Source organism: Zingiber officinale, chromosome 6B (genome assembly GCF_018446385.1).
Source record: "Zingiber officinale cultivar Zhangliang chromosome 6B, Zo_v1.1, whole genome shotgun sequence".
Classification (NCBI taxonomy): domain Eukaryota; kingdom Viridiplantae; phylum Streptophyta; class Magnoliopsida; order Zingiberales; family Zingiberaceae; genus Zingiber; species Zingiber officinale.
In genome coordinates, this window is record NC_055996.1 from 65,104,684 (window position 1) to 65,131,433 (window position 26,750).

At 37.8% G+C, this 26,750-nt stretch overlaps 1 protein-coding gene across 1 annotated transcript; it reads left to right on the forward strand.

Annotated features, from left to right (window-relative positions):
• Positions 1-15,917: 15,917 nt before the first annotated feature.
• LOC121992557 (dicarboxylate transporter 2.1, chloroplastic-like) lies at positions 15,918-21,526 on the forward strand. Its single transcript, XM_042547020.1, has 4 exons — positions 15,918-16,781; positions 18,936-19,249; positions 19,754-20,202; positions 21,182-21,526. The coding sequence occupies exons 1-4, from the start codon at positions 15,972-15,974 to the stop codon at positions 21,295-21,297; spliced, it is 1,689 nt and encodes a 562-aa protein (XP_042402954.1). The 5' UTR covers positions 15,918-15,971; the 3' UTR covers positions 21,298-21,526.
• Positions 21,527-26,750: the final 5,224 nt, after the last annotated feature.

A 26,750-nucleotide genomic window follows, 5' to 3' on the forward strand; every position in this document is an offset into this window, starting at 1 on the left:
ACTAATAGCATTGACCATATTAGCACTAGTCCCCATATTCTCAAATTTCTTTGTAAGAGCATCCAATTTTGCAGACAAAAGAGTGACTGCATCTACATCAAACTTCCCTGATGCTTTAATTGTTGGGTTTACAGAAGAATAGCCACCACTTCTTTCATTTGCCCATTGATGATGATTTCGTGCTACACTGTCAATAATTTCTTCAGCTTCATCTAAACTTTTATTCATAAGTGCCCCTCCAGCAGCTGAATCAAGGGATACTTTGGTATGATAGTTGATACCATTATAAAAAGTGTGCAGCACTAACCATCTTTCCAACCCATGATGTGGGCATTGTCTGAGCATACTATTATATCTATCTCATGCTTTAAAAAGAGATTCTGAGTCAGTTTGCTTGAAGCTTGCAATTAAATTCCTCATATGAGCTGTTTTGCTTGGTGGATAGAATTTATCAAGAAACTGTTGCTCACACTGCTCCCAAGTGGTGATGCTATTAGGGGCCAAAGAATTCAGCCATTGCTTTGCCCTATCTCTTAAAGAAAACCCAAATAATAATAATCTAACTGCTTCTGAAGGAACTCCATTCATTTTCATGGTACCACATATTTCATAAAAGACCTCTAAGTGTTGGTTGGAGTCTTCATGAGGTCCTCCACCAAATTGGTTCTGCTGCACCATAGATATAATTGCGGGTTTGATCTCAAAGTTATTAGCTTCCACTGAAGGTCTTGAAATACTAGATCGAAAACCTCTTGCATAAGGTGCTGCATAATCCTTGAGTGGTCTATTTGCCATGTTCAAATGTTCCTGTTCTTCAATTTGCCTTTGCAGAATTCTTCTTTTATGGAAAGTTTTGTCAATCTCAGGGTCAAAAGGAAAGAATTCCCCTGCAAAGTTAGATCTTCGCATACACAAGAACAAGATAGCAAATGACAATTCAACAGAAAAAGAAAAAAAAATAAAAGAATCAAAAATGCAGAATTGAATTTGTACAAAAAGAATTAACAAGAAGTAAAAGTTATACAAGAAAGTAAAAACAGAAATCTAATGATTAGTTACAACTATGCAATATGAAAGGAAAACAAATGTTATGTTTAGTCTAACTCAATTGATAATTCCTAATGTTATAGCGCATTCCCCGGCAACGGCGCCAAAAACTTGTTGCACTCCGCAAGTGTACGGAAATGTCGCAAGTAATATAAAAGATTATCGTATCCACAGGGACTGGAATAAGCACTAGAAATGTCTCAATGCAAATTAGCTAAACAACTATCCAATTGTTTCAAATGCAAAGTGAAGGTAAACAAATCTAATATTAAAGATTAACAAACAAGAGTTTAGTGTTTTGGGTTATGATAAAGGGAGATTCTAGGAGTTTCGGTTTCTTTGTAAGATTTCTCGAATGTAAATGGTTCACCAATTCTTATCCCTCAATTGCCAAACACTTGTAGAAAGCTGTCGGTTCTCTCTTGCAATAGATAACCGGCTAAGGACTGAGAAATGTATCTAAATATGATCAATTAGACGTGAACCTACGTTGTCCTTACACAGAAGCGCACCTATTACTATGCCTTCCTAGGATATCAACATAGAAGCCCACAACTTATTAATCTATCAGGATACAAGAAACTAAGCACAAGATCCATCCTACTCTCTTAAATGTTCCTATTTCCTCTTCAAGATTATCTCTCAAACGTCTTTACACGGGCTTGCACCTGTCACGTGGATTCCTCGGATGATCGAGTGAGAGTTTATCTTTACAAAGTCCACAAGAAATACAAACAATCAATCAAGAATGAGAATTAAGCACAAATCACCATTAATCATTCAAGATCTAATTGATACAAGCAAGACAATGTCATTGAAACAAGAAAATGACAAATCCATAAGAGATTACATCAATCCATCATACAAATAATCCCTTAATCCTAGAATACAAGATCTACTCCATAAATCGAGGAAGAATACCCGAAGAAATAAAGATTACAAGCATTTCTTAAATCCCCAATCCAAGAAACCAAGAAAAGGGGAAAAGAGAAAACTTATCTACGAAGAAGCCTCGTCTTCGGATCCAATCCTCGCTCCGGAGTCAAAATCGTCAAGAACTCCCCTTGAATCGCCCAGAAATCCTCCCAAGAATGGGAGGATACCACCAAATCTTGCCTTCTCCCAAAGGGGGGAGAGATCCCTTTTCAATTCATGAAGGAGGGTTTAAATAGAGCAGGAAATGAGATTCACACGGCCATGTCCAGTTCATTCTCTGCCAAAGCTGCACGGCCGTGTGACTCACACGGCCAGGACCCTTCTGCTCTATGGAAATGCTACACGCCCTTGTGATGCACACGGCCAGGACCCTTCTGCTCTCTGGAAATGCTACACGGTCGTGTGGTGCACACGACCACCGCCTGCTTGGCCTCTGGAAACCTCACACGACCGTGTAGATCTACACGGCCATGTGAGGCATCTGCTCTAATTTCTTCAAATCAAGACACGGCCGTGTGAGATTCACACAGCCATGTCCTCTTTCCTTCCTGTTAAAACAACACGGTCGTGTGTGGTACACGGCCTGATGCTCTCTCTCCCTTCAATTCCTTCCAAGCTTGCCCGAGGACGCATAATCTTCACCAATTTCGACTCCTGTGTACAGAAAATGCACAAAAAGCAGATCTCCGAACCAAAAGAGTAAATATGCTAAAAGAAAAGCTGGAAGTATAAAAATGCATAGATCAAGCATGCTCAAAGTATGTAAATGTACGTAAAAACATGCATAAAAGAGTATATAATCTACACACATCACTCTGTTGGGGCAATTTCCCTAGGTCAAGTTTGACCAGTTTAACTAAGCTTGAGTTGAGTCAAGCTTGAGTTGGGATTTGAGTTTTGATGTTTGATAATATAAGGAGATTGTTGGAGCAATCATCCAATTATGGAGATGGTTAAAGGGTTGACCAGGTTGATGAGAATACAAGTCAAGTAGGTCAAGGTTGACAGGAGACTTGACTGGGAGAGTCTTAACTAGATGTTAGGCATTTGGTAAGTCCTAGTGAGGAGCTAGGCAGGAGAAAGTCCTGGTGAGGAGCCAGGCAACGAGAAAGTCCTAGTGAGGAGCTAGGCATAAGAAAGTTCTGGTGAGGAGCCAGACAATTGGAAAGTCCTAGTGAGGAGCTAGGCAGGAGAAAGTCCTGGTGAGGAGCCAAGCAATTGGAAAGTCCTGGTGAGGAGCCAGGCAAGTGGAAAGTCCTGGTGAGGAGCCAGGGAAGTGGAAAGTCCTGGTGAGGAGCCAGGCAATTGGAAAGTCCAAGTATGATATTGGCAAATGATGTAAGTTCAAGCATGTGGTCTTAGCAAGGTAAGTTCTGGTATGACTTGGTAAGGAAGAGACAACTAGGATGAGGCCAAAGGAAGCTCCTGAAGGCAAGGCGTGAAGGATGGGGAGATATCTGAGGGACGCAAGGCTGATGGAGGAGGCTAAAAAGCTAGTTCGAGATTGGTCGGGTGTGACCAAATGCTAGGCATGGAGACCCAACAGGTCACGGTTGACTGGAAGTTGGGTTTGGGACTTTGGACTTGAGTTTGAGTCAAGTTCAGAGTGTTCAATTGATCGGGCGATCGATTGAACAGGGTCCAAATCAATCGGTCGATCAATTTGAACTGTGCTACGATTGTGGGAAGGCCCAATCGATCGACCGATCAATTGGGATGTGAAATCGCGAGCACAAAGGCTTTCCCAATCGATCGGGCGATCGATTACGAGCTGCTAATCGATCGGGCGATCGATTGGGAGCTGCCAATCGATCGGTCGATCGATTGGGCAGCAGAAGCTCTCACGCGGACGCGATAGCACAGAAAGGCGCTGAATCGATCGAGTTTTCTTCGCCAGATCTTCGCGATCTTCTCCTGTGAGCTTACAGCGATCTTTACAGCGATTTCTCCAGCACTCACACCAGTTCTTGAAAGCACTTGAGGAGTATCTTCAAGGTTCAAGAGGCAAAAACAAGTAGCAAGAAGAAAGGTGTATTCACTTGTATTCTTAGAGTTTCTTCTTGTATTTGTGTTTGTGTTGTATGTGAGTTTGTACGAGGCTTCTCCACCTCCGGCTACGACCGAGAAGGAGGTTTTTCATTAGTGGAGATAGTGTGTCATGTGTGGATCCTTGGATTAGTCACCTCTTCTTGAGGTGGATACCAAGTAAATCCTAGGTGTTAGCATTGTGAGTGTTTGTCTTCGAGTATTCTGTTGCACAATAACAAGATGAAGTAAACCGACGCAAGTGCGACGAAACGCTATTCACCCCCCCTATAGCGGGCACGTCGGTCCCAACAGTCTCCAATGAAGCAAGAAAGGATAAAGCTTTATCCTTATTCAACGTTCACTTTTGCCCAGTCAAAGGCGCCTTCAAGTGCTTGAAGGCGCCTTCCATGAAGGGTTGAAAGAGTCTTCCAATAGCTTGAAGGCTTCTTCCATGAAGGCTTGAAAGCACCTTCCAATAGCTTGAAGGCGCCTTCAATAGCTGCTACCAAGCTCCACTTTCTTTCTCTTGCTCTTTCGCTGCTCCTTTCACTTGGGTGATTTAGGCCAACCGAAATAGGGCTCACTCGAATTCATTTTCCGACCTTATCCTCGAGCAACTTCCTTCCGGGTTCTTGTCCCTCGGACCACCACATGCATCCTTCTCGTCCACCAGTGTACTCTTTCGCAACATCTCGTCCCTCGGATGCACTGAGCCCGTCGACTCCCTTCCCGTGCAATCCTTCTCGCTAGCTGCGTCTTTCGCTCAACTTCTTGTGTTCCTAAGCTCCTATACACTTAGACATAAGGATTAAACACAATAAAACCTAACTTAACTTGGTTGATCACATCAAAACTATCATGGGGATCAAACAACATGTGTGTCGCTTACATGTCATGGTGCCAGTCCTATGTCGCATCGGAAGTTTTTGTTTCTGCTGTTACTCTTACTCGTGTATTAGCTTTCCGAACTAATTCATGTATTATATTGCCTTATGACCATGTATCTAGATTTCAATTATCATTGTTACAAGGGAGGTACTGTTCAATTTTTATTTGACAACCTTACCCTCGGAATGTGACAAACTTAGTCAATCCGAGAAATAACTGGCACTCATAAAAATAATAAACCCAGCTAGCCCTGTGTTAGGATGTATACTAAAAGTCTAGCTTTTGGTATAAAACATTTATCTAGAAATAAGAATCACATTGATCAAATGTCTACATTTGTGATAAATGTAGTTGTTCAATTAATTTATATTGTAGATAATATGGTGTGTGGTGTCACACACAGAAGATCATGTTATCAGTACCTTATAAATTATAAACAGTAGTTCACGACCATGATGGAAAGGAACAAACCATTGGAAGGTCGTAGTGTAATTAGGTGTTAGTTTATCTTAACTATATAATTACACTAGTACACTAAGAGTGTATTGAGTAGGACCATTACAGGTCGTTTCTTTTATACTGACTTTATAAATGAACAAAGACCTCAGTTATTATGGAAGTGTATGCTCTTAATCCTAATATAATAACAAGCACATATATTTGATATTTATTTCTTTAATTTATCAATGGGTGAGATTTAGTTCGATGAATCAATAAGCCCGATAAGTTGGGAAATGATATCACTTATAGTGTGTGTTGTTGATTATAGAAGGAAACTGTGTCCTAGTAATCTAGGTTGAGAATGTCCCCAAGAGGAGCTCATAAGGATTGTCATGTTAAACCCTGCAGGTGGACTTAGTCCGACATGACGATGAAGTTGAGTGGTACTACTCTTGGAGCTAGATATTAATTAAGTGAGTTGTCAGTAACTTACTTAATTAGTGGACATTTGTTATCTTAAACACAGGGAGACTAACACACTCATGATAAGAAGGAGCCCAAAATGTAATTTGGGATTGGTGCGGTAGTTCAATAATAGTTCTCTAGTGGAATGAATTATTATTGATAAGATTAAGTTGTGTGTTCGGGGCGAGCACGGGATGCTTAATTCTATCGGGAGACCAAAACCAATTCCTCCTCTCGGTCCCTATCGTAGCCTCTAGTATATAGAGATTTATACCCACTGCATACCCACCTTCTTACCCATCCAATGGGGCCGGCCAAGCTAGCTTGGAACCCAAGCTAGGGCCGGCCAAGACCAAGTGGATGAGCCATGTAGGTGGCCGGCCAAAGCTTGGGTCCCAAGCTTAGGTGGCCGGCCACTAGAATATTAAAAAGGATTTTTATTAAAATTATTTTTTATGTGGATATCATGATTTTAAAAGAGAGTTTAAAAATTAAAAATTTCCTTTTATAGCTTTCTACAAAAGATTAAGAGAAGATATTAATCTCTTTCCTTATTTGTAGTTTAAAAGGATGGTTTTAATTTTTGGTAAAAACTTTCCTTATTTGTAAATCATCTACATGTTTAAAAGAGAGTTTAAAATTTGAAATCTTTCCTTATTTGTTGATTAAAGGATGATTTTAAATTTTAAGAAAACTTTCCTTTTTAACCATGTTCATGATTTAAAAGAAAGTTTAAAATTAAATATTCTCTTTTATAAATTTCTACAAAAGATTAAGAAAAGATTTGATATCTTTCCTTATTTGTAGATTAAAAGATATTTTAATTTATAGAGATAATTTTCTTTTTATCCACATGTTTAAAAGAAAGATTTTAATTTATTAAATTTCTTTTTTATAAACCAATCATGAAGGGATAAAATTATTGGAGAAATTTTTATAAATTTCCGGAAGCAAATAAGGAAGTTTTAATTGGTGTTTAAAATTTTATTTGCTTGGAGATTTTATTTGTTATGGCCGGTCATTGTAATTTGAAAAGAGAAAATTGTTTTAATTAAATAAATTTTCCTTTTCAATGGCAAAAGAGTTAAGGAAGTTTTTATTAAATTTTCCTTATTTGCCAAGACCAAGGATTATAAAAGAGGGGGTAGAGGAGGCTTCAAGGCTAAGGACTCTATTCTATTTTTCTCCCTTTTTTCCTTGGTGTGGTGGTCGACCCTTCCCTTTCTCTTCTCTCCTCTTGTTGTGGCCGAAATCTATCATCTCTTGGAGCTTGGAGGATGTGGTCGGATCAAGGAAGGAGAAGAAGGAGAGAAAGCATGCATCCCTTGGAGCTTGGTTGGTGGAAAATTCTTCATCCTTTGGAAGTTCTTATGCTTGGCCGAAACTTGAAGGAAGAAGGAAGAAGGTGCCTAGGTGGTTCTCATCTCGGAAGATCGTTGCCCACACAACGCCCGAGGTTAGAAGAGGAATACGGTAGAAGATCAAGAGGTCTTTCTAAAAGGTATAACTAGTAATTTTTGTTTCCGCATCATATTAGTTATTTTTGGAAATAATACTAAATACAAGAGGCATACGATTCTAATGTTTCGAATTTGTTTTCGATATAGTGTTCTTTTGTTTTTCTTTTCCTTGTGATTTGATTGTTCTTTTCGGTTGACCTAAAGTTATTTTAGAAAATTAAATATTAGCTTTCCTTAAAAGGTTTTGTCTAGTCGGTGGTGGTTGCTCCCATATCCAAGAAGGTCATGTGCCTCGCCACGTCAGTACTGGGAACCAATTTTGGAAATTAATATTTAATGGAATTAAATAACTTAGGTGATTTGGATCAAACGTGTTAAGTTCCGCAGGAGATCCAAGTCAAAACCTAAAAGAACAAATAGATTAAGTTTTGGATCAAACGTGTTAAGTTCCGCAGGCGATCCAAAATTTAATTTAAAAGAACACATGGTAGCTAGGAAAAGGTTTAGACCTTTGTACAAAATTTGTGTACAGTGGAACCTCTAGATTTTCCGAGTAGCAACCAACAATTGGTATCAGAGCTAGGGTTTTGCCTCTGTGTATTTGGTATTAGTTTAATTATGCACATGTCATACATAATTTAGGCAAGATAATAGTAGGATGTGCTAACTTTGTGGATGCAGGATCCAACTATTATGGCTTATAGTTATTATGTGTGTGATTGGACCCTTGGACATGTCAAGGGCATTTATTGTGTGTGCATGATTGTATTATAAAATACAGCAGGAGCTGTATTTAGTTTTATTAGGATTTTATTTTTTGATCTAGTTTACATGTACATTCTTTCGAGGAATATAGGATCGAAAAATGTAAAATTCTATTTATGTCGCGGATCGAATCTTGCAAGGCGTGGAACCTTTTTGAGGACCAGAGGCGCAGCGGAACAAGGAGCAAGATGGATGTGACAACTAGACCCGGTGGTGGTGGCCAAAGATGGCAGCAGCTAGGGTTGGCGACACACGGAGGACAGCAATAGATAAAAGCCATAATAGTTGAAAATTAGTTTTTCTATTTATTGTTTTTTATGCTGTGTTGTGTGTGCTTGTTAGTATGTATGTTGGGTAGACTAGCATAGTCAAAATTCCTCACTTTAAATAACTAAGTGGGAGAGAGATTTATTTTAAATAAATTCCACGGTCTCCATTACTGGTTTATAAGTGATGTAACAAGTTTGCGCGTTGGCTCTGAGTGCCTTCCTCCATATCGGATGAGCTTGTTTGCAGATCACTAGATTAAACTTCCATTTTGGATGACTATAGGAAGTTAATTAAGAGTGTGTGATCTTCCCCATCGGAAGGGGCATAATCTTATTAATGGACTTAGTGTCAAGTAATGGTATACACTTAGGCACGTCTAATAGTATCCTCCCCATCGGAGTCACTGCTATTATTTGTGTGACCGAAGAAAACCAACTATTAATTTGTCAAATAAATAGGTTGACAAGATAATAAAATTAAAAACCCCTTTTACGAATGTTTGATTTTGTATACGTCCACACTATCGTGGCATTCAAAATTCACGGTGTTTGAGGTAATTTTATTTGTCATAAAGATTTATTGACAAGGTAATTAATGGGTAAACCCCTCCTCTTACAAATGTTTAATTTTGTATACGTCCACACTATCGTGGCATGCAAAATTCATGGTGTTTGAGATGTTGGTGAATTTAAATAATATTGTTTGAGGAATCAATGTTATTTTAAATTCAAAAAGTTTTGACCAAATATTTGATCAAAGACAGATCAACTATTAATTTTATTCGTCATAAAGTAAAGTTGACGAGATAATAAAATTAATGAATAAAATCTCCTCTTCAATTTTGTATACGTTCACACTATCGTGGCATACAAAATTCATGGGGATTTTAAGAAGTTGATCTTGACCAAATATTTTTGTGATTGTTAGGATTTAAAATGTTTATCAATCCCCTAGTAGTCATACTATAGAAAAGACTTAGTAGTCCCAATTGTAATGATTGGAAATAGGACTTGGACATTAAGGTAGACTGTCTTCTTAGAACTAAGAACAATTTAGGTGTATTTAATTCATTAGTTGGAACATGTCTAGTGGTGTTATCTACCAGAACCTGGAGTGTAGATACAGATACCATTAATCATGTCTGTAATTCATTGCAGGGTTCCAGGAAACCCGACAACTAAATGAAAATAAAAAACACCGTCCACATGGACACTACTGCAAAAGTAGCAGCTGTTGCAGTGGAAGAGGTTTATTCTCTAATAGGAATAAAATTTGGATTTTTGAGTAATTGTCTTTACGCACCAAGTTTAGAAAGAACTAGTTTCAGTTTCTAAACTATTCAAAGAACTTGATATTCTGTCTCTTTTAATAACAAAGTTGTTATTAAGAAAAAGAGGGAAATTATCTGTTCTGGTACGTTGGTTGGAAATTTATAAATCCAATAACTCTCATGATGTAACAAATGGAAATTAGTAACACATCTTCTAACTTTAAGAGAAAGTAACCTTCGAAAATGAACCAATTATATCTTTGGCATCAAAGGCTAGGTTATATTAACTTGAGTAGGATTCATTGGTAGCTGATGAACTTTTGGGTTCATTAGTAGTGGAAATCTTTCCAACCTGCGAGTCTTACTTGGAAGGAAAAATAACCAAGAAGCTTTTAAGTCTAAGGGGTATGGAGTCAAAGATATGTTAAAATTGGTTCATTCTGATTTGTGTGATCCTATGACTATCCAGACAAGAGATAGTATTGAATATTTCGTCTATTTTATAGACAACTATTCAATATACAAATAAATTTACTTAATGTACCGCAAGACTAAGTACTTTGATTAGTTCAAAGAGTACAAGGCTGATGCGGAGAAATGTTAAAGTAAAAGTCACTATGGTAAGATCGTAGTGGCAAGTACCTCTTGGGAGAATTTAGGAGTCACTTATCAGAAGTAGGGATTCAATCCCAACTAATTACACCTGGTACACTCCAATAGAATGGTGTAGAAAAAGGAAGGTATAGGACTCTTATGGAAATAAGTAGATAGACGAGTTATTTAGAATATTACCAAAATCATTTTAAGGATATACTCTGGAAACGGAAGTGAATATAGTACCTTCCAAAGACAGAACTCTCTACTCATATAGAATTGCTGAATAGACGTAAGCCTATTTTGAAGCATATTCGGATTCGGGTAGTCCAGCACATATGCAGAAGAGAGACAATGATAAGTTGGACAGGAATTCACTTGTTTGTGGGTTATCCTAGAGAAATGAAAGTAGGTTTATAGTCTTAAAAATCAGAAGGTCATTGTTAGCATCAATGACCGATTTTTAGAAAAGGACTATGTAATAAACCATGTGCCCATAAGAAAATTTGTTCTTAAGGAAATAATAAAAGACATGTCTAATCTAGTACCAACTGTACAAGATGAAATACCACAAGGAAACTACAACACGTATCACAAATAATACACAATTGCAGAAAGTGTCTTGTCGTAGTGGGAGGGTTGTTAAGCAACCTAAAAGGATTCATGTTTTGGGAGAGTTTTTGGACTCGATCCCTGGAGGACATGAACCTGATCTCCGGACATATGACGAAGCACTCCAAGATAAAGATGCGACATCTTGGCAAAGAGTAATGAATAACAGAATTAGAATATATGTATTCTAATAAAATCTGGAAGCTTGTAGTAACACCAAATGGTGTAAAAGCCTTTGGGTGTAAAAAAGTCTATAATAGGAAAAGAGGGATAGACAGGAAGGTAGAAACTTTCAAAAGCAAGGCTAGATGAAAAAGGAAACTTTTTCACTGATAGTCATGCTTAAGTCTATCCGGATTCTTTTATCTATTTGGCAAGTGGATGTCAAGACAACATTCCTTAATGGAAGTCTTGAAGAAAACATCCATATAAAGCAACCAGAAGGGTTCATTGTAAAGGGCTAAGAGCATCTTGTGTGCAAGCTCAATCAGTCTATGGACTGAGGCAAAGCTTCAAGGTCTTGGAACATCCAGTTTATCAAAGTAATCTAGACCTATGGATTTATTGAGTAAACGGATAAGTCTTGTGAATACAAAAGGTGTGATGGAAACGTGGTGGTGTTTCTTGATAACATTTTTGGTAGTTGGAAACAATATCAAAATATTGTCAGAAGTAAGGGTATGGTTGTCCAAATAATTCGATATAAAGGACTTGGGAGAATGTATATATTTTTGATATCAAAGTAATAAGGGATTGCAAGAAAAAATATATATATATATATTTTACTTATCCCAAGCTTAATACATCGAAAAAATCCTTGCTCGTTTTTAGCATGCAAAACTCCTAGAAAGGTTTCTTACCTTTTAAGCATGGAGTGTCTTTATCTAAAGAGATGTCTCCGATGACATCAAAGGAGATTGAGGACATGTAGGCAGTTCTTTATGCTTCGACAGTTAGACAACCTAATGTATGTTATGCACGAGATCATAAATCTGTTTTGCCAAGGGCATAGTTAGCAGATATCAAAGTAACTCTAGACAAGGACATTGGACTGCAGTAAAGCATATATTAAAAGTACCTTAGAGGCACTAGAGATTATATGCTAGCTTACAAGGCAGTTAATTTGGTTCCTGTAGGTTGCACGGATTTTGACTTCCAATCGGATAAGGACAATAATAAGTCGACCTCGGGGTTTTGTGTTTACTTTAGGAGGAAAAGTCATAACTATGGAAGAGTGATAAGCATAGGTGTTTTTCTGGACTCCACCATAGAAGCTGAGTATATGGCAAGCCTATGAGGTAGCCATAAAAACTGAATGACTTAATAACCTCAAGATAGACTTAGATATGATTTCTAGTTTGTCCAAAAATTATTACAATTTATTGTAATAATAATGGTGCAGTAGCAAACTCGAAGAAATCATGAGTCTATAAGGCAAGTAAACACAATAGAGCGCAAGTACTACCCAATACGAGAAATTGTATAACGAGGAGAAGTTGTTGCCGCCTAGATTGCATCAGATGATAACCTAAGGTCCTTAAGGCAAGAGCTTTTTGAAAGGCATGGGAATCAGATGTATGGCAGTAGATATGACAACTTAGTCTTTTAGTATAAGTGGGAGATTGTTAGGATGTATACTAAAAGTCTAGCTTTTGGTATAAAACATTTATCTAGAAATAAGAATCACATTGGTCAAATGACTACATTTGTGATAAATGTAGTTGTTCAATTAATTTATATTGTAGATAATATGGTGTGTGGTGTCACACACAGAAGATCATGTTATCAGTACCTTATAAATTATAAACAGTAGCTCACGATCATGATGGAAAGGAACAAACCATTAGAAGGTCGTAGTGTAATTAGGTGTTAGTTTATCTTAACTATATAATTACACTAGTACACTAAGAGTGTATTGAGTAGGACCATTACAGGTCGTTTCTTTTATACTGACTTTATAAAGGAACAAAGACCTCAGTTATTATGGAAGTGTATGCTCTTAATCCTAATATAATAACAAGCACATATATTTGATATTTATTTCTTTAATTTATCAATGGGTGAGATTTAGTTCGATGAATCAATAAGCCCGATAAGTTGGGAAATGATATCACTTATAGTGTGTGTTGTTGATTATAGAAGGAAACTGTGTCCTAGTAATCTAGGTTGAGAATGTCCCCAAGAGGAGCTCATAAGGATTGTCATGTTAAACCCTGCAGGTGGACTTAGTCCGACATGACGATGAAGTTGAGTGGTACTACTCTTGGAGCTAGATATTAATTAAGTGAGTTGTCAGTAACTTACTTAATTAGTGGACATTTGTTATCTTAAACACAGGGAGACTAACACACTCATGATAAGAAGGAGCCCAAAATGTAATTTGGGATTGGTGCGGTAGTTCAATAATAGTTCTCTAGTGGAATGAATTATTATTGATAAGATTAAGTTGTGTGTTCGGGGCGAGCACGGGATGCTTAATTTTATCGGGAGACCAAAACCAATTCCTCCTCTCGGTCCCTATCGTAGCCTCTAGTATATAGAGATTTATACCCACTGCATACCCACCTTCTTACCCATCCAATGGGTAAGAGAAGAGATTAATCTCTTTCCTTATTTGTAGTTTAAAAGGATGGTTTTAATTTTTGGTAAAAACTTTCCTTATTTGTAAATCATCTACATGTTTAAAAGAGAGTTTAAAATTTGAAATCTTTCCTTATTTGTTGATTAAAGGAGGATTTTAAATTTTAAGAAAACTTTCCTTTTTAACCATGTTCATGATTTAAAAGAGAGTTTAAAATTAAATATTCTCTTTTATAAATTTCTACAAAAGATTAAGAAAAGATTTGATATCTTTCCTTATTTGTAGATTAAAAGAGATTTTAATTTATAGAGATAATTTTCTTTTTATCCACATGTTTAAAAGAAAGATTTTAATTTATTAAATTTCCTTTTTATAAACCAATCATGAAGGGATAAAATTATTGGAGAAATATTTATAAATTTCCGGAAGCAAATAAGGAAGTTTTAATTGGTGTTTAAAATTTTATTTGCTTGGAGATTTTATTTGTTATGGCCAGCCATTGTAATTTGAAAAGAGAAAATTGTTTTAATTAAATAAATTTTCCTTTTCAATGGCAAAAGAGTTAAGGAAGTTTTTATTAAATTTTCCTTATCTGTCAAGACCAAGGATTATAAAAGAGGGGGTAGAGGAGGCTTCAAGGCTAAGGACTCTATTCTATTTTTCTCCCTCTTTTCCTTGGTGTGGTGGTCGACCCTTCCCTTTCTCTTCTCTCCTCTTGTTGTGGCCGAAATCTATCATCTCTTGGAGCTTGGAGGATGTGGCCGGATCAAGGAAGGAGAAGAAGGAGAGAAAGCATGCATCCCTTGGAGCTTGGTTGGTGGAAAATTCTTCATCCTTTGGAAGTTCTTGTGCTTGGCCGAAACTTGAAGGAAGAAGGAAGAAGGTGCCTAGGTGGTTCTCATCTCGGAAGATCGTTGCCCACACAACGTCCGAGGTTAGAAGAGGAATACGGTAGAAGATCAAGAGGTCTTTCTAAAAGGTATAACTAGTAATTTTTGTTTCCGCATCATATTAGTTAATTTTGGAAATAATACTAAATACAAGAGGCATACGATTCTAGTGTTTCGAATTTGTTTTCGATATAGTGTTCTTTTGTTTTTCTTTTCCTTGTGATTTGATTGTTCTTTTCGGTTGACCTAAAGTTATTTTAGGAAATTAAATATTAGCTTTCCTTAAAAGGTTTTGTCTAGTCGGTGGTGGTTGCTCCCATATCCAAGAAGGTCATGTGCCTCGCCACGTCAGTACTGGAAACCAATTTTGGAAATTAATATTTAATGGAATTAAATAACTTAGGTGATTTGGATCAAACGTGTTAAGTTCCGCAGGAGATCCAAGTCAAAACCTAAAAGAACAAATAGATTAAGTTTTGGATCAAACGTGTTAAGTTCCGCAGGCGATCCAAAATTTAATTTAAAAGAACACATGGTAGCTAGGAAAAGGTTTAGAACTTTGTACAAAATTTTTGTACAGTGGAACCTCTAGGTTTTTCGAGTAGCAACCAACACCCTGGGTGACCAGCTTGACCCTATGGAATTTTTTCACCGGCAACCAAGGTAAGTCGGGAAGTGCTTGCGAAATTTACAATAGTTGGAGATCGAACTGCGGGTGCCTGAGTGACAACCTAAATGTCTTATCGCTACACCATAATCTTGGGACTATAACTGACACTTATAAAAAAAAATGATAAACTCAGTTAGCCTCATTTACTATCCCTAGGATGATCAACCCAGCCCTATGGACGTTTCCCACCAACGATCAGGGTAAATCGGTAGGCGCGCATGGCGGTCAACCCAGAAGTCCAACATCATTTGGTTGCTCTTCCTATTTGAAAAAAAAAATTCCTACAAATATGTCATAGTTGGGAATCAAACCGTGAGTACTTAAGTGATAATTTAAATATTCTACCGTGGTAGCATAGATTAAAGATAAATTTTATTTCTATTTGCTCAAATTTTCTACAACAATAAAAAAAAACTTCTTTTATTTTCTTTATTGTGATATTCTAAATTAAAAAAAAAAGCAATGTTGAACGATTAAATTTTAATCAAGTTCAAGAAATTTTAAATAATATTAAAATAGATATCAATATTAAATTAATTTTAATTACATTAAAGTAACTTTAATTAATATTACACTAGTTTTTATTAACCTTAAAGCAATTTTAATAATATTTGAATAATTTTGATAAAACTATTGCAATAGTTTGGATCCATAAAGAAAAGTGTTTTATGGCAAAAAATTATGATAAAATATTTTTTAATATGGATATAGTTTTAATAATGATGAAAATAATGACTGACCGTTTTAATTTTTGTCCACTTGGTTGAGCTGTAAATCCCCCATCGCTCAGAATATCTGCCCCCTGTGCTGCCGGAATCATATGTTCCACAGGTGTTCCTACCCACCAGTGAGAACGAGTTTAAAGACGGCCATCGACGATGAACGAACAAAATGTGATTGCTTACGCAATTGAACGGTGTATCTGTTTCCATAAAATTGTATTTGTTATGCTTCTTATACGAGATCCTTTCCCAGGAGACCAAGAGTCTGAGGCTATAACCAACGGGTCTGGCTCTGTGTACTCCATTTCCGTGTGGTTGCGGCGTCGTCGGTCATGGAGAGCTCCGCCATCTGCCGCCCCGTGTCCTCCCCTATCTCCGTCCGCCCAGCCGCCCTCCGCCGCCGCCGTCTGCTTACCTCCGTTCGCTCCGATTTGCTTCCTTGCTCGTCCGCCCCTCTATCCGTCCTCTGCCGCCCCTTCGTCCCTATCCGCCTCCGCCACGACCGCGCCAAGCTCTCTCTCCCCCCCATCCGCGCCTCCTCGGCCTCCGCATCCTCGGTAAATCCAGAAGCCTCTATTGCACCCCCGCCGCCTCAGCCGGCCCATGGTGCGAAGCTCGTTCCCCTCGTGATCTCCGTCGCTATCGGCCTCGCCGTGCGGTTCGCCGTTCCGCGGCCCGTGGAGGTCACTCCGCAGGCGTGGCAGCTCCTCGCGATCTTTTTATCCACGATCGCCGGCCTGGTACTCAGTCCGCTTCCGGTGGGCGCCTGGGCCTTCATCGGTCTCACCGCCTCGATCATTACGAAGACGCTGACCTTCTCGGTGGCCTTTGGGGCGTTCACCAATGAGGTTATCTGGCTTATCGTAATTTCCTTCTTCTTTGCACGGGGGTTCGTCAAGACTGGACTTGGAGATCGGATTGCGACGTACTTTGTGAAGTGGCTTGGGAGGAGTACTTTGGGGTTGTCGTACGGACTTACCATCAGCGAGGCTTTAATCGCTCCCGCGATGCCCAGCACCACTGCCAGAGCTGGCGGGGTGTTCGTACCAATTATCAAGTCATTGTCCCTGTCGTCAGGGAGCAAACCTGGTGATCATTCAGCAGGGAAGCTGGGTTCCTATCTAGTTATGTCGCAGTTCCAGGTATCGTTTTCTGAAAAATCTATATTAGATGTTGAAGTTTTGCAAAAGAAAGTTTTTTTTTTTTTGGCCTTTTGGAAATAGTTGTTTGTTTCCTTTGCCTATATTGCTATATAGCATTATATAGATAATTATATATATATATATTAAAGAAATTGTTCGTGTATTCATCTGTTTTTCCAAAGTTAGCGTGCTTAACTATAATATTGCATTTATACTGAACGTCAAGAAATTTCATGTCTTATAGCAAAAAACGTTCTAAGTTCTTCTAATCTTAGTTTTGATCTAGGGCACCCGTCCTTGATATAGCAGTTTAAAGGGGAAAAAAAGTAATCTTTTGATTCTTTTGCAAGTTCCTATATATCCTTAAACATGTAGTCGGAAGTTTTTAATCTAATTTCACATTCAAACTGCCTGCTTAACTGCAGTAAGAAGCCTAATTTCAATGAAATAAATGAAACAAGAGTTTTGATTCAGAATCTGAGTATTGATGAGAGTGTCCTTACAGGTCTTTAACGTCTTTTGACTTTCACTATATTAAAATTTATGTATAGCCGTTTGCTTGTTGCTATAAAGAAGTAAGTTTTTTTTTCTTTTCTTTTTTGCTAAAACTGAAATCTGATAAACCTTTTCTCTTCTTGAGATTGAATTATGATGTCTGATCTGCATATATATGCCCATTGTATTCTTATGGTTCTTGTATAATTATTGAGCATGGTATGGTAAGATTTGGCATTCATGCTATCTATGCTAGCTATCTCTGCATGTTACTCATCTTGTTCTACCATAAAAAGAATGAGTCTAATTTCAAACCACCTTGGGTGAAGGTGTGTATTGGTCATAAAATCCTCAATTTTTTTTAAAAAAAAATCTACTGTCAACAATGAAACACATTCATTTAATCTATCGAGATCCTTTGCAAAACTACTGTTTGAGGGTGCAAGATACGGTTATAATACATAGAGACACTATCAATGAGAGGTTTAGGCATTGTGCTCACTCCTATGATGCTTCTCATCCATGGGCACATTATTTCTTATGTCTCTGATGATTATCATCATTGTCTTGGTGTTTCCACCATTCATCCTTTATTTCAGTAAATATACCTTGTGGTTAAACCATTATCAGTTATTTCTCATTATTGGGTTTCATCGATATACCTGAGATGATTATGTATGTCTTTAGGAACTTGGAAACCATAATTCCCTATGGTCACCTCTTTTGGGGTCATGACCAATTTTTATTGGTATATCTAAAGTAGCACTTAACAGTTAATGGTGCAGGTAAGACAATCAAGTTGCCAATATAATATACATCTTACATATATATAGCAGGACTGGGATGTCAATCAAATATTCCAAATCATATATCATTTTTATAATGACTAATAGCAAATGCATGATAATAATCTCGAGCATTCTTATATGCCTTTTCCACATATTAACAAGGGATACACCGGATCTTTGCAAGCATGTAGAGTTCATGTATATACTTTAAATTAGAGCAACTAAAGAGAATTATTAGTGGAAGATATCATTCAATACCATCTTGTATGATCCATGTTGAAATGACAATTATTAGTTTTTTTTACCTAAGTTCTTTGAGGTTTCCTTTGATAATGTGCTTATATCATCAGAGGTCAGGAGCACCTGTTTTGATTGCATCTCTTGCTTTCTTTCTGTGAATTTTGTCAGTTTCTTTTAATGAAATTATTGTTTCCGCCTAATTGTCACAGATGTTGCTTATATTACTTGCATCTAATATTGAAATGCATGATTAGTCTTCTCAAAAGCAGTTCTTGGTTTTAGTAAAATATCATATTTGGATAAGGGCCTTATTGCCACTATTTCTTGCTCTCCTTCAGAATGTGGGTTTCAGAGGGTTAAGTTGTGGATGGAACCTCTTTTGTTATACGACATGCCTCTGCACACTTAGTTTCTGTCTTTAAACACTTAACAAGAGCTGTGTTGACTACTGTGCTATCCAATTTTAGCAGTAAAAAGCTGAGTTTTCAGTTCACCTCACAAGAACATCGGCCACCTACATTCTGATTCAATGTTTAGCACTGAATACTTTGCTGGTATCAAATTACTTGTACCAGTTTTTATCTTATACAATGTACAGTGACTGACTATTTTGCCTTTTGGTGCAAAACAGGCAGCTACTAATTCTAGCGCCCTTTTCCTAACTGCCGCAGCTCAAAATCTTTTGTGCCTTAAATTAGCTGAAGAACTTGGTGTTAGAATTTCTGGTCCATGGGTATCATGGTTTAAAGCTGCAAGCTTGCCTGCTATTGTTTCTCTTCTGGCCACTCCCTATATCCTCTACAAAATATTTCCCCCACAAGTAAAGGATACACCAGATGCACCGGCTTTGGCTACCAAAAAGTTGGAACAAATGGGATCTGTCACAAGGAGCGAATGGGTGATGGTTGGCACTATGGTTCTAGCTGTTTCATTGTGGATTTTTGGGTATGCATGTGTATTACTAATCATATTGCCATTTTATTCCTACAAGGAAACTGCTGCTCTCTCTTACTTGCTCTCTCTTACACTGCATGTGATTTTTCCACTATTTTGGTAGGACATGATACTTGAGAGTTGGGCTTTGCCATTATGTCCTAGCATTAGAGTTAGTTTAGTTGGAGTTTCATGTTTTGTTAACATGATCGCATCCCTAATACCAGCTATATGTTGATTGTAGAGCAAAATTTTCTTCATTGACTGTGAAATTAGAAAGTGTACATTAATGTTGGCTTATGCATAGAAGTTAATGTAGAGAATTACTTTTGAGAAAAAAGTAGATAGACAAGCACGCAACCACAACCTCTCAGTTAAAATCATTGTAGTGGTTTACATATTGTAGCTTGTATACATAACTGTTCAACAATGTCATTAATTTCCCATTGCCTTGCAGGCTTTTACTCTTCTAGGAAACATTTCTCATGAGTGATTTTTTTTTTTTTGGTTGTGAAGTGATGCTCTTGGAATATCAAGTGTTGTGGCTGCAATGCTCGGCCTATCTATCCTTCTACTTTTAGGTGTTCTAAATTGGGATGATTGCTTGAGCGAGAAATCTGCATGGGATACCTTGGCTTGGTTTGCTGTGCTAGTTGGAATGGCAGGGCAGCTGACAAATTTGGGAATAGTATCATGGATGTCAAGTTGTGTGGCTAAGTTTCTTGAATTTTATTCATTGAGCTGGCCTGCAACCCTTGCTGTCCTCCAAGCATCCTACTTCCTGATCCATTATCTATTTGCAAGTCAGACTGGTCATGTAGGAGCACTCTACTCAGCATTTCTTGCCATGCATTTGGCTGCTGGTGTTCCTGGTGTTTTGGCTGCACTTGCTTTGGCGTATAATACAAATCTTTTTGGTTCTCTGACACATTATAGTAGCGGTCAGGCTGCTGTATACTATGGAGGTACAATCTGATTTCTTCCCCCCTTGTATATCGTTTTGTAGTTATTATATTAAACATTTTTGTTTTTCTTAGCCAATGTCTACTGCTCTACATTATGAAGGATTTTTTTTTACTAAATCTGGCTTAAGAAAAGGTTTAGAACTTCAATACTGGTGCCAGTTTCAGTATCAAATTGGAAAGATGCCCTTTCAACGCCAAGCTGTGCAGAGTTGGTCGGACTTTGCTGATGTGATTTTGGATTGAACTCACCCTATTGGCCTGCTTCAACTTAATATGTTTGCTTTTAAAAGCAACAATATAATAACATTTTGACGAACAACTCAAATATAACAGGCATAAGTAACTTATAACATACCATTTTGAAGAACAACTCAAACATAACAAACATAAGTAACATATAGCATACCTTATACAGATAATAATATTCCTACTAATGCCCCATTAGAATGAGTGTTTTGCATTGATTACTTCATTGAATACCTGTCTATACAATTACATACCTAGCTTATATAGTATATTCTCTCAGCATCTAAACTAAATAGTTTTAATTTGGATATGAGTGACTTAAATTTGGTTAGTTTGCCTCAATTGATATTATTCAAAATTACAATTTATACCGTCTGGTGCAGATGGTAAATGGGGTAGTCAGCATACATAGGATGGGTGGAACATGTAACTTTCACCCATACCTGTTGGTTTGTGGTTTCAGAACAAATCAGTGCGATATAAAACACACTGCAGTTTAAATACTTAATTTGTTTTCCCATTTTAGTTTGAGCTCTTAGCGATAACATATCATCGACATCTGATTCTTACGTAGTGTAGTTCTTTTCTCAATTGCAAATTCTTAACGATGACATGCCATCGTTGCCCGATTCACCATTTTGTTAAATTTCCACATAGCAATGATTGCAATGTGTTTCTCTGATTTGGTCAGTTGCATAACATGTGTGCATTTCCTGTTACTTTTCCTCTGCAGCGGGTTACCTCAAGCTTCCAGAAGTGTTCAAGATGGGGTTCATTGTCGCTTGTGTCAATGCTTTGTTATGGGGAGTTGTTGGCTCCTTCTGGTGGAAGTTTTTGGGACTCTACTGAAGCTGCAAAAACGTTCAATTCAAAAAATGGATCCAGCTGCATCAGTTCTGTTTCCATTCTTTTAGCCTTTCTGATCCCAAAATTTTGGTAGTGGAAAGGATCTAATAATCCAGAACATTTTGAGCCTAATTTGATGTTCTCCCATCTTGATAATGCAAATTGCCATTTGACTGAAAACTCATAATGGAAACTTCGCAGGATCGGAGTAGGCAAGTGTTTTCCAAATCAATTTTAATTTAGTTTTAAAAAATAACACTCTTTTCAGTTAGAAACACTTGAACACTACATATAAATTTCAATAATCTCTATTAAGTTTTTTTTTTTTAAAAAAAAAAATCTTATTATTGATATTTCCTTTTCCCCATTTCCCTCCTAGATTTTCTCAAGGGACCATAAGTAACAATTTAATGCACTCGTGTTTATTTGGGAGGACAAAAATCAAAACTAAGATAAGTTTTTTTTGGACATTTTTTGTGTTTATTTCATTAAAAAAATGTACCATTCAATTTTTTTTTTACTATTTATCTATCATAAAATGATAGACAGACGGATTTAAAAATCCGGATACTTTTTAAAGATTGTTTTTATCATTCCAAATTAGACGGAATAAAAAAAATTTCTTTGAATGTTTTTTCTCGCGACTGTGCATCCTTAATTGCCTTGAAAGTATAAATTGGAGTTTATTCATTCAAATTGCTATAACAATCCACATTTGCCTAGTTTTGGTTGTTTGGGACCAAATTCACTCTAAAATGAGTAACATCGGATCCTTTATATGGTCTTTAAGGATCACAATCGTTACTACTAAAACCATATATATACTCAAGTCTTAATTGATGATGTTTAGTTTGTAATAGGTTTTGTCTCTTTTCTAATATTTGGTAAGATTTTTTTCTATAATTTTTAATTTTTCAAATCTAGATTTTTCTTATGTTTTTAATAAAGTGCATAAATATGTAGGATTCACACAATCTTGATAATAATTATCTATATCTCAATTTTGTAAATAACTAGTGATTGAGTCTTCGACTTCCATATATGAGCTTTCATAGTCAAGTAAGGTTAGTTTTCTAGAAGGGGAGCTTTCTTTTTATAACAGGGTAAGGACAACTTAAGGTTGGGTTGAAAGATTCAAGAGGAGAACAAGAGGGGCTACCATCATACTTATAAAAAAAAAATAGATTCGTTATATTAACGGTCCCCTTAGAGTCGATCCTACGGATAAAGAGAGAGGTTCATGCAGGTACATTGGTGTTGAACACATGGTATGATTGACCATATCAGCCATCACCCCAAGGGATCGACTCCTGACCATTACGTCAGAGTTGTCATGCGTCCATCGTCTGTGCTGTTAGGACCAAAAGTAGCTAGAGGGGGGGGGGGGGGGGGGGAATAGCTCGTCGCGTTCGCTCAGTGCTCGGCGGTGCTTGTTTCTTCAAGAATGCGCAGCGGAAATACAAAGAAACAATCACACAACGCTAACACGGTTTGTTTACTTGGTATCCACCTCCAACGGAGATGACTAATCCAAGGATCCACACCACGCACGCACCCTCCACTATGAAAACACTCCTTTTCGGTAACTACCGAGGGCGGAGAAGCCCTACAAGACTCTCAGTACAAGAAGAAGAAAGGGTAGTAAAGAATAAGCAAAAGCTTACAAGAAATGCAGTAAAAACCCTAGCTTCTTCTTCTTCTCGTTGCAACTCGCCTCTTGACTTGGATGAACCTCCAAGAACCTTCAAGAACTGGCGGTGAGGAGCTTAGAGAGTGCTGGGGAGGAGCTGTGTTGAATCTGGAATGAATCGGTGAAGTTCTACCGAAGGAATCATGCGCCTGCGGCCTTTATCGACGCCAACGGTCGGATCCCGATCGATTCGAATGTTCCCAATCAATTGGGGAGGCTTTGGATCGATCCACGGATCGATCCAGAGCGCCTCTGTGCTCTGGGAAAAACGCCTGGATCGATCCATGGATCGATCCAGCGCGTCCCAATCGATCCACTGATCGATTGGGACATCTGGATCGATCCACGGATCGATCCAGAGGCTCTCTGTTCGCTAGGAACGGCTTGGATCGATCCACTGATCGATCCAGTACTTGGTTTTTGCCCAAAACCAAGTCCCAAGCCTACCAAACCAACACCCGGTCAACCTTGACCTGTTGGTACACCATGCCTAGCATTTGGTCACTCCTTTGACCTGCTAGGACTTCCCACCAAGTGTCTGGTCAATCCCTTTGACCTACCTGGACTTTTCTATTCATGCCAAGTATCTGGTCACTTCTTTGACCTACTTGGACTTCCCAACACCAGATGTCCGATCATCCTTGATCCATCTGGATTTTTCCTTGCCTGACTTCACTCACCAGGACTTTCACCTAGCTTCACTCACTAGGGTTTTCCATCTGCCTAGCTTCACTCACTAGGGCTTTCACCTGGCTTCACTCACCAGGACTTTCACCTAGCTTCACTCACTAGGGTTTTCAATCTGCCTAGCTTCACTCACTAGGACTTTCCTTCTGCCTGGCTTCACTCACTAGGACTTCCATTCTACCTAACATCCCAGTTAGGACTTCCCAGTCAAGTATCCGGTCAACCTTGACCTACTTGACTTCTCCTTCAATCAATTTCTTATTGTCAAACATCTAAACTCAAACCAAGACTCAGCTTGGTCAACCAGGTCAACCTTGACCTGAGGGATGTTGCACCAACAATCTCCCCCTTTTTGATGTTTGACAATACCACAATAACACTTACAATACCACATGTAAGTTAGGCTAATCCTATAGCCTCAATCTTCATGCCACTAGGTAATGAACACATAAATTAAGCTCTTCATTCTCCTCCTAAGAGGACACACTCCCTCTAGGTAATGAAAGCCTAACTTACACCCATTCACAGGTCCTTTCATTCTCCCCCTATTGGCACACATCAACCCATCTTTGGGCACACATCAACCCATCTTTGGGCACACATCAATCCATCTTTGGGCACACATCAACCCATGCCCCAATTTTGGGTACACATCAACAAATCCATTTGTTGACGACTCTCCCCCTGAAGAGTTGCTCCTTGGTGTTCACAACATCACTTGTTGTGATCAACACGATAACGAAGGTCCCATACCCTTCATTTTTCCTTAACTTCTCCCTCAATGTAGACAAATACCCAACCTTGAGCATTTTCTAACCACTTGAGTTCCCACTTGAAATAATGAGGATATCCACTCCCCATTTCAAGTTCAAAAGCTCATACATGAGCATTTTCTTTAAAGAAGGTTAACCACCTTCCAAGGTTTATGAAAAATAATTTTTCATGTCTTTAAAGAGTCCCTCCCCCTAAAGACATGGTGGTAACTTCTGTCATTGCACCAACAATGACTTGGAATCCCTAAACCTTTAGGAAACCCAAATTTAGAAGTTTTGAGGTTCAAATGTTCAAAATTTGAAACAAACCTCAACCTAAACTTCAATGAAGTCTTCCTTAACCATTCCATCTTTGTTTTCAACACGAAAACACCCTTTTTATGTATACAAATGTATTTTAAGGGTTTGGAATGGTTACATAGACTAACCATGGTTCAAAGATGCTGAAGTCAGGCCTTCCCAGCCAAAATCACAACTTGGATCGATTGGAGTTGGGATCCAATCGATTGAACCAACCGAATCGATCCACTAATCGATTCAGTATGTGTGGATCGATCCACTGATCGATCCAGAGAGCTTCTGCTCGCGAGATTTACCTTCTGAATCGATCCACGGATCGATTCAGGAACTCCAATCGATCCATGGATCGATCGGAGTTCTGATAGTTGCTGAAATTCCATTTCAATCAACTTCAGAAACCCCTAGAAAATTCTACAAAAATCCAAAAATCATGAAATTTCGTGTAGACATTATTTAGGGCATACTTAATCATGGAAAAATAGCTTTCTATGAAAATACTTTATATTTTCAAAGATTGACACAAACTTGAAAACTTGCAAAAACTTTAGCGTTTTCTTCAAGTTTGTGTCTAACTATTCAATGGTGATTACTATCAAAAGATAGCCTTCACCAAAGTTTTCCAAAAACATTTTAAAAACATTTTCAAAACCAATATCCCATCATGTTCCTTGGGCATAATGCACATGACTTGTACATTAGCTTTCCCAATGATGGGAAAACACATAACTATGTGTTTTGATGAACTTAAAAACTCAAATGAATGCACTAAATCAACATCTTGAGCTTTGTTCATCATCCTAACATCTCACTTGTATCTAATGTGCACTAAAGCACATACAAGTCACCTTATAGTCTTTGTGAGATGTAGATTTTGGTTTTGCCCTAATCTAGGGATCATGCATATCTATCTAGGCATTTCAAAGATATTAGACATCCACCTAGGATGTCACTTGTTAATAAGTGTTGTTAAATGCCATTTATCCTTAATTACAAGGAATTAAACTAATGCATGATAATGTTATGGCATACATCAAAATAAAATAACTTTCAAAAGAAAGATTCCTATAACTACATGATGTATGAATGTCATGACATGGTATTTTTGGATTTTGCATAATAAACCATGAATGCAAAAATAGACATGATGTCATGGCATATTATGGGCAAACACTCATGGCAAGGTTTAGCATAAATAAAATACCTAGATCAACTATCTAAGTATCCTTAAAATCTTAGCTGAACTTACAACTTAAACCTAGATTGCCCTAAAGTGCTTCATGAAAATGCCAAAGCCTAAATTGGCATTTCTACTTCCCTTGATTAATTTATGCCAGTCGAAATTAAGCATATCCTCAAATGTTGGCATATTTCATTTTTCACAAGAGTAGCACTTTTAAATTAAGGCCCGGATTGCCTTAAATTTCCTAAGAACATACCAAACTCCCAACTTGGTAGTTCTTATGAATTTCCCAATATGTGCCATTTTAAGATAAAATCAGTTTTTCACCACTAGGCACATTTTACTCTTTCAAGGAGTAAATAATAATTTCATTTCATTTTCAAAGGTTAACAAAAACCTTGAAAATGCTCCTTGAGTGTCAATTTCCTCAAAGTTGGGTTAACTACCCTTCTAATCGGAGTTGACACTCTCTAACCCATCTATGGGGTAGAGAAGATGCTCCTAGGAACCCAACACCTATTGGTGCTCCTTGGATGCTCTAGGTACTCACTAGGGATAACTTCCCTAGATACCTTCCTAGTGACCTTGTTGGGCTTCTTAGAAGCCTTGGTCACTTTTTCTAGGTCAACTCTAGGGATAGCCTCCCTTGTGACCTTGTTAGTGACTTTCTTAGACTTCTTAGAGGTCTTAGTCACTTTGGTTGCAAAAATACTTCTAGGGATATCTTCCCTTGTATCTTTGACTTGACCTCTAGACTTAGGGTTTGTTCCATAGCTATATGGAACCCTATGATAACTCGGCACATCCTTTTTAGCTTTGGGTTTGT

Bases quoted from the DNA above. Each gene is read 5' to 3' on its own strand.
- LOC121992557 (XM_042547020.1), top strand. From the start codon at position 15,972: ATGGAGAGCTCCGCCATCTGCCGCCCCGTGTCCTCCCCTATCTCCGTC. The intron at 19,250-19,753 runs GTATGCATGTGT...TTGGTTGTGAAG, and splicing joins GTTTCATTGTGGATTTTTGG to TGATGCTCTTGGAATATCAA. The intron at 20,203-21,181 runs GTACAATCTGAT...TTTCCTCTGCAG, and splicing joins GGCTGCTGTATACTATGGAG to CGGGTTACCTCAAGCTTCCA.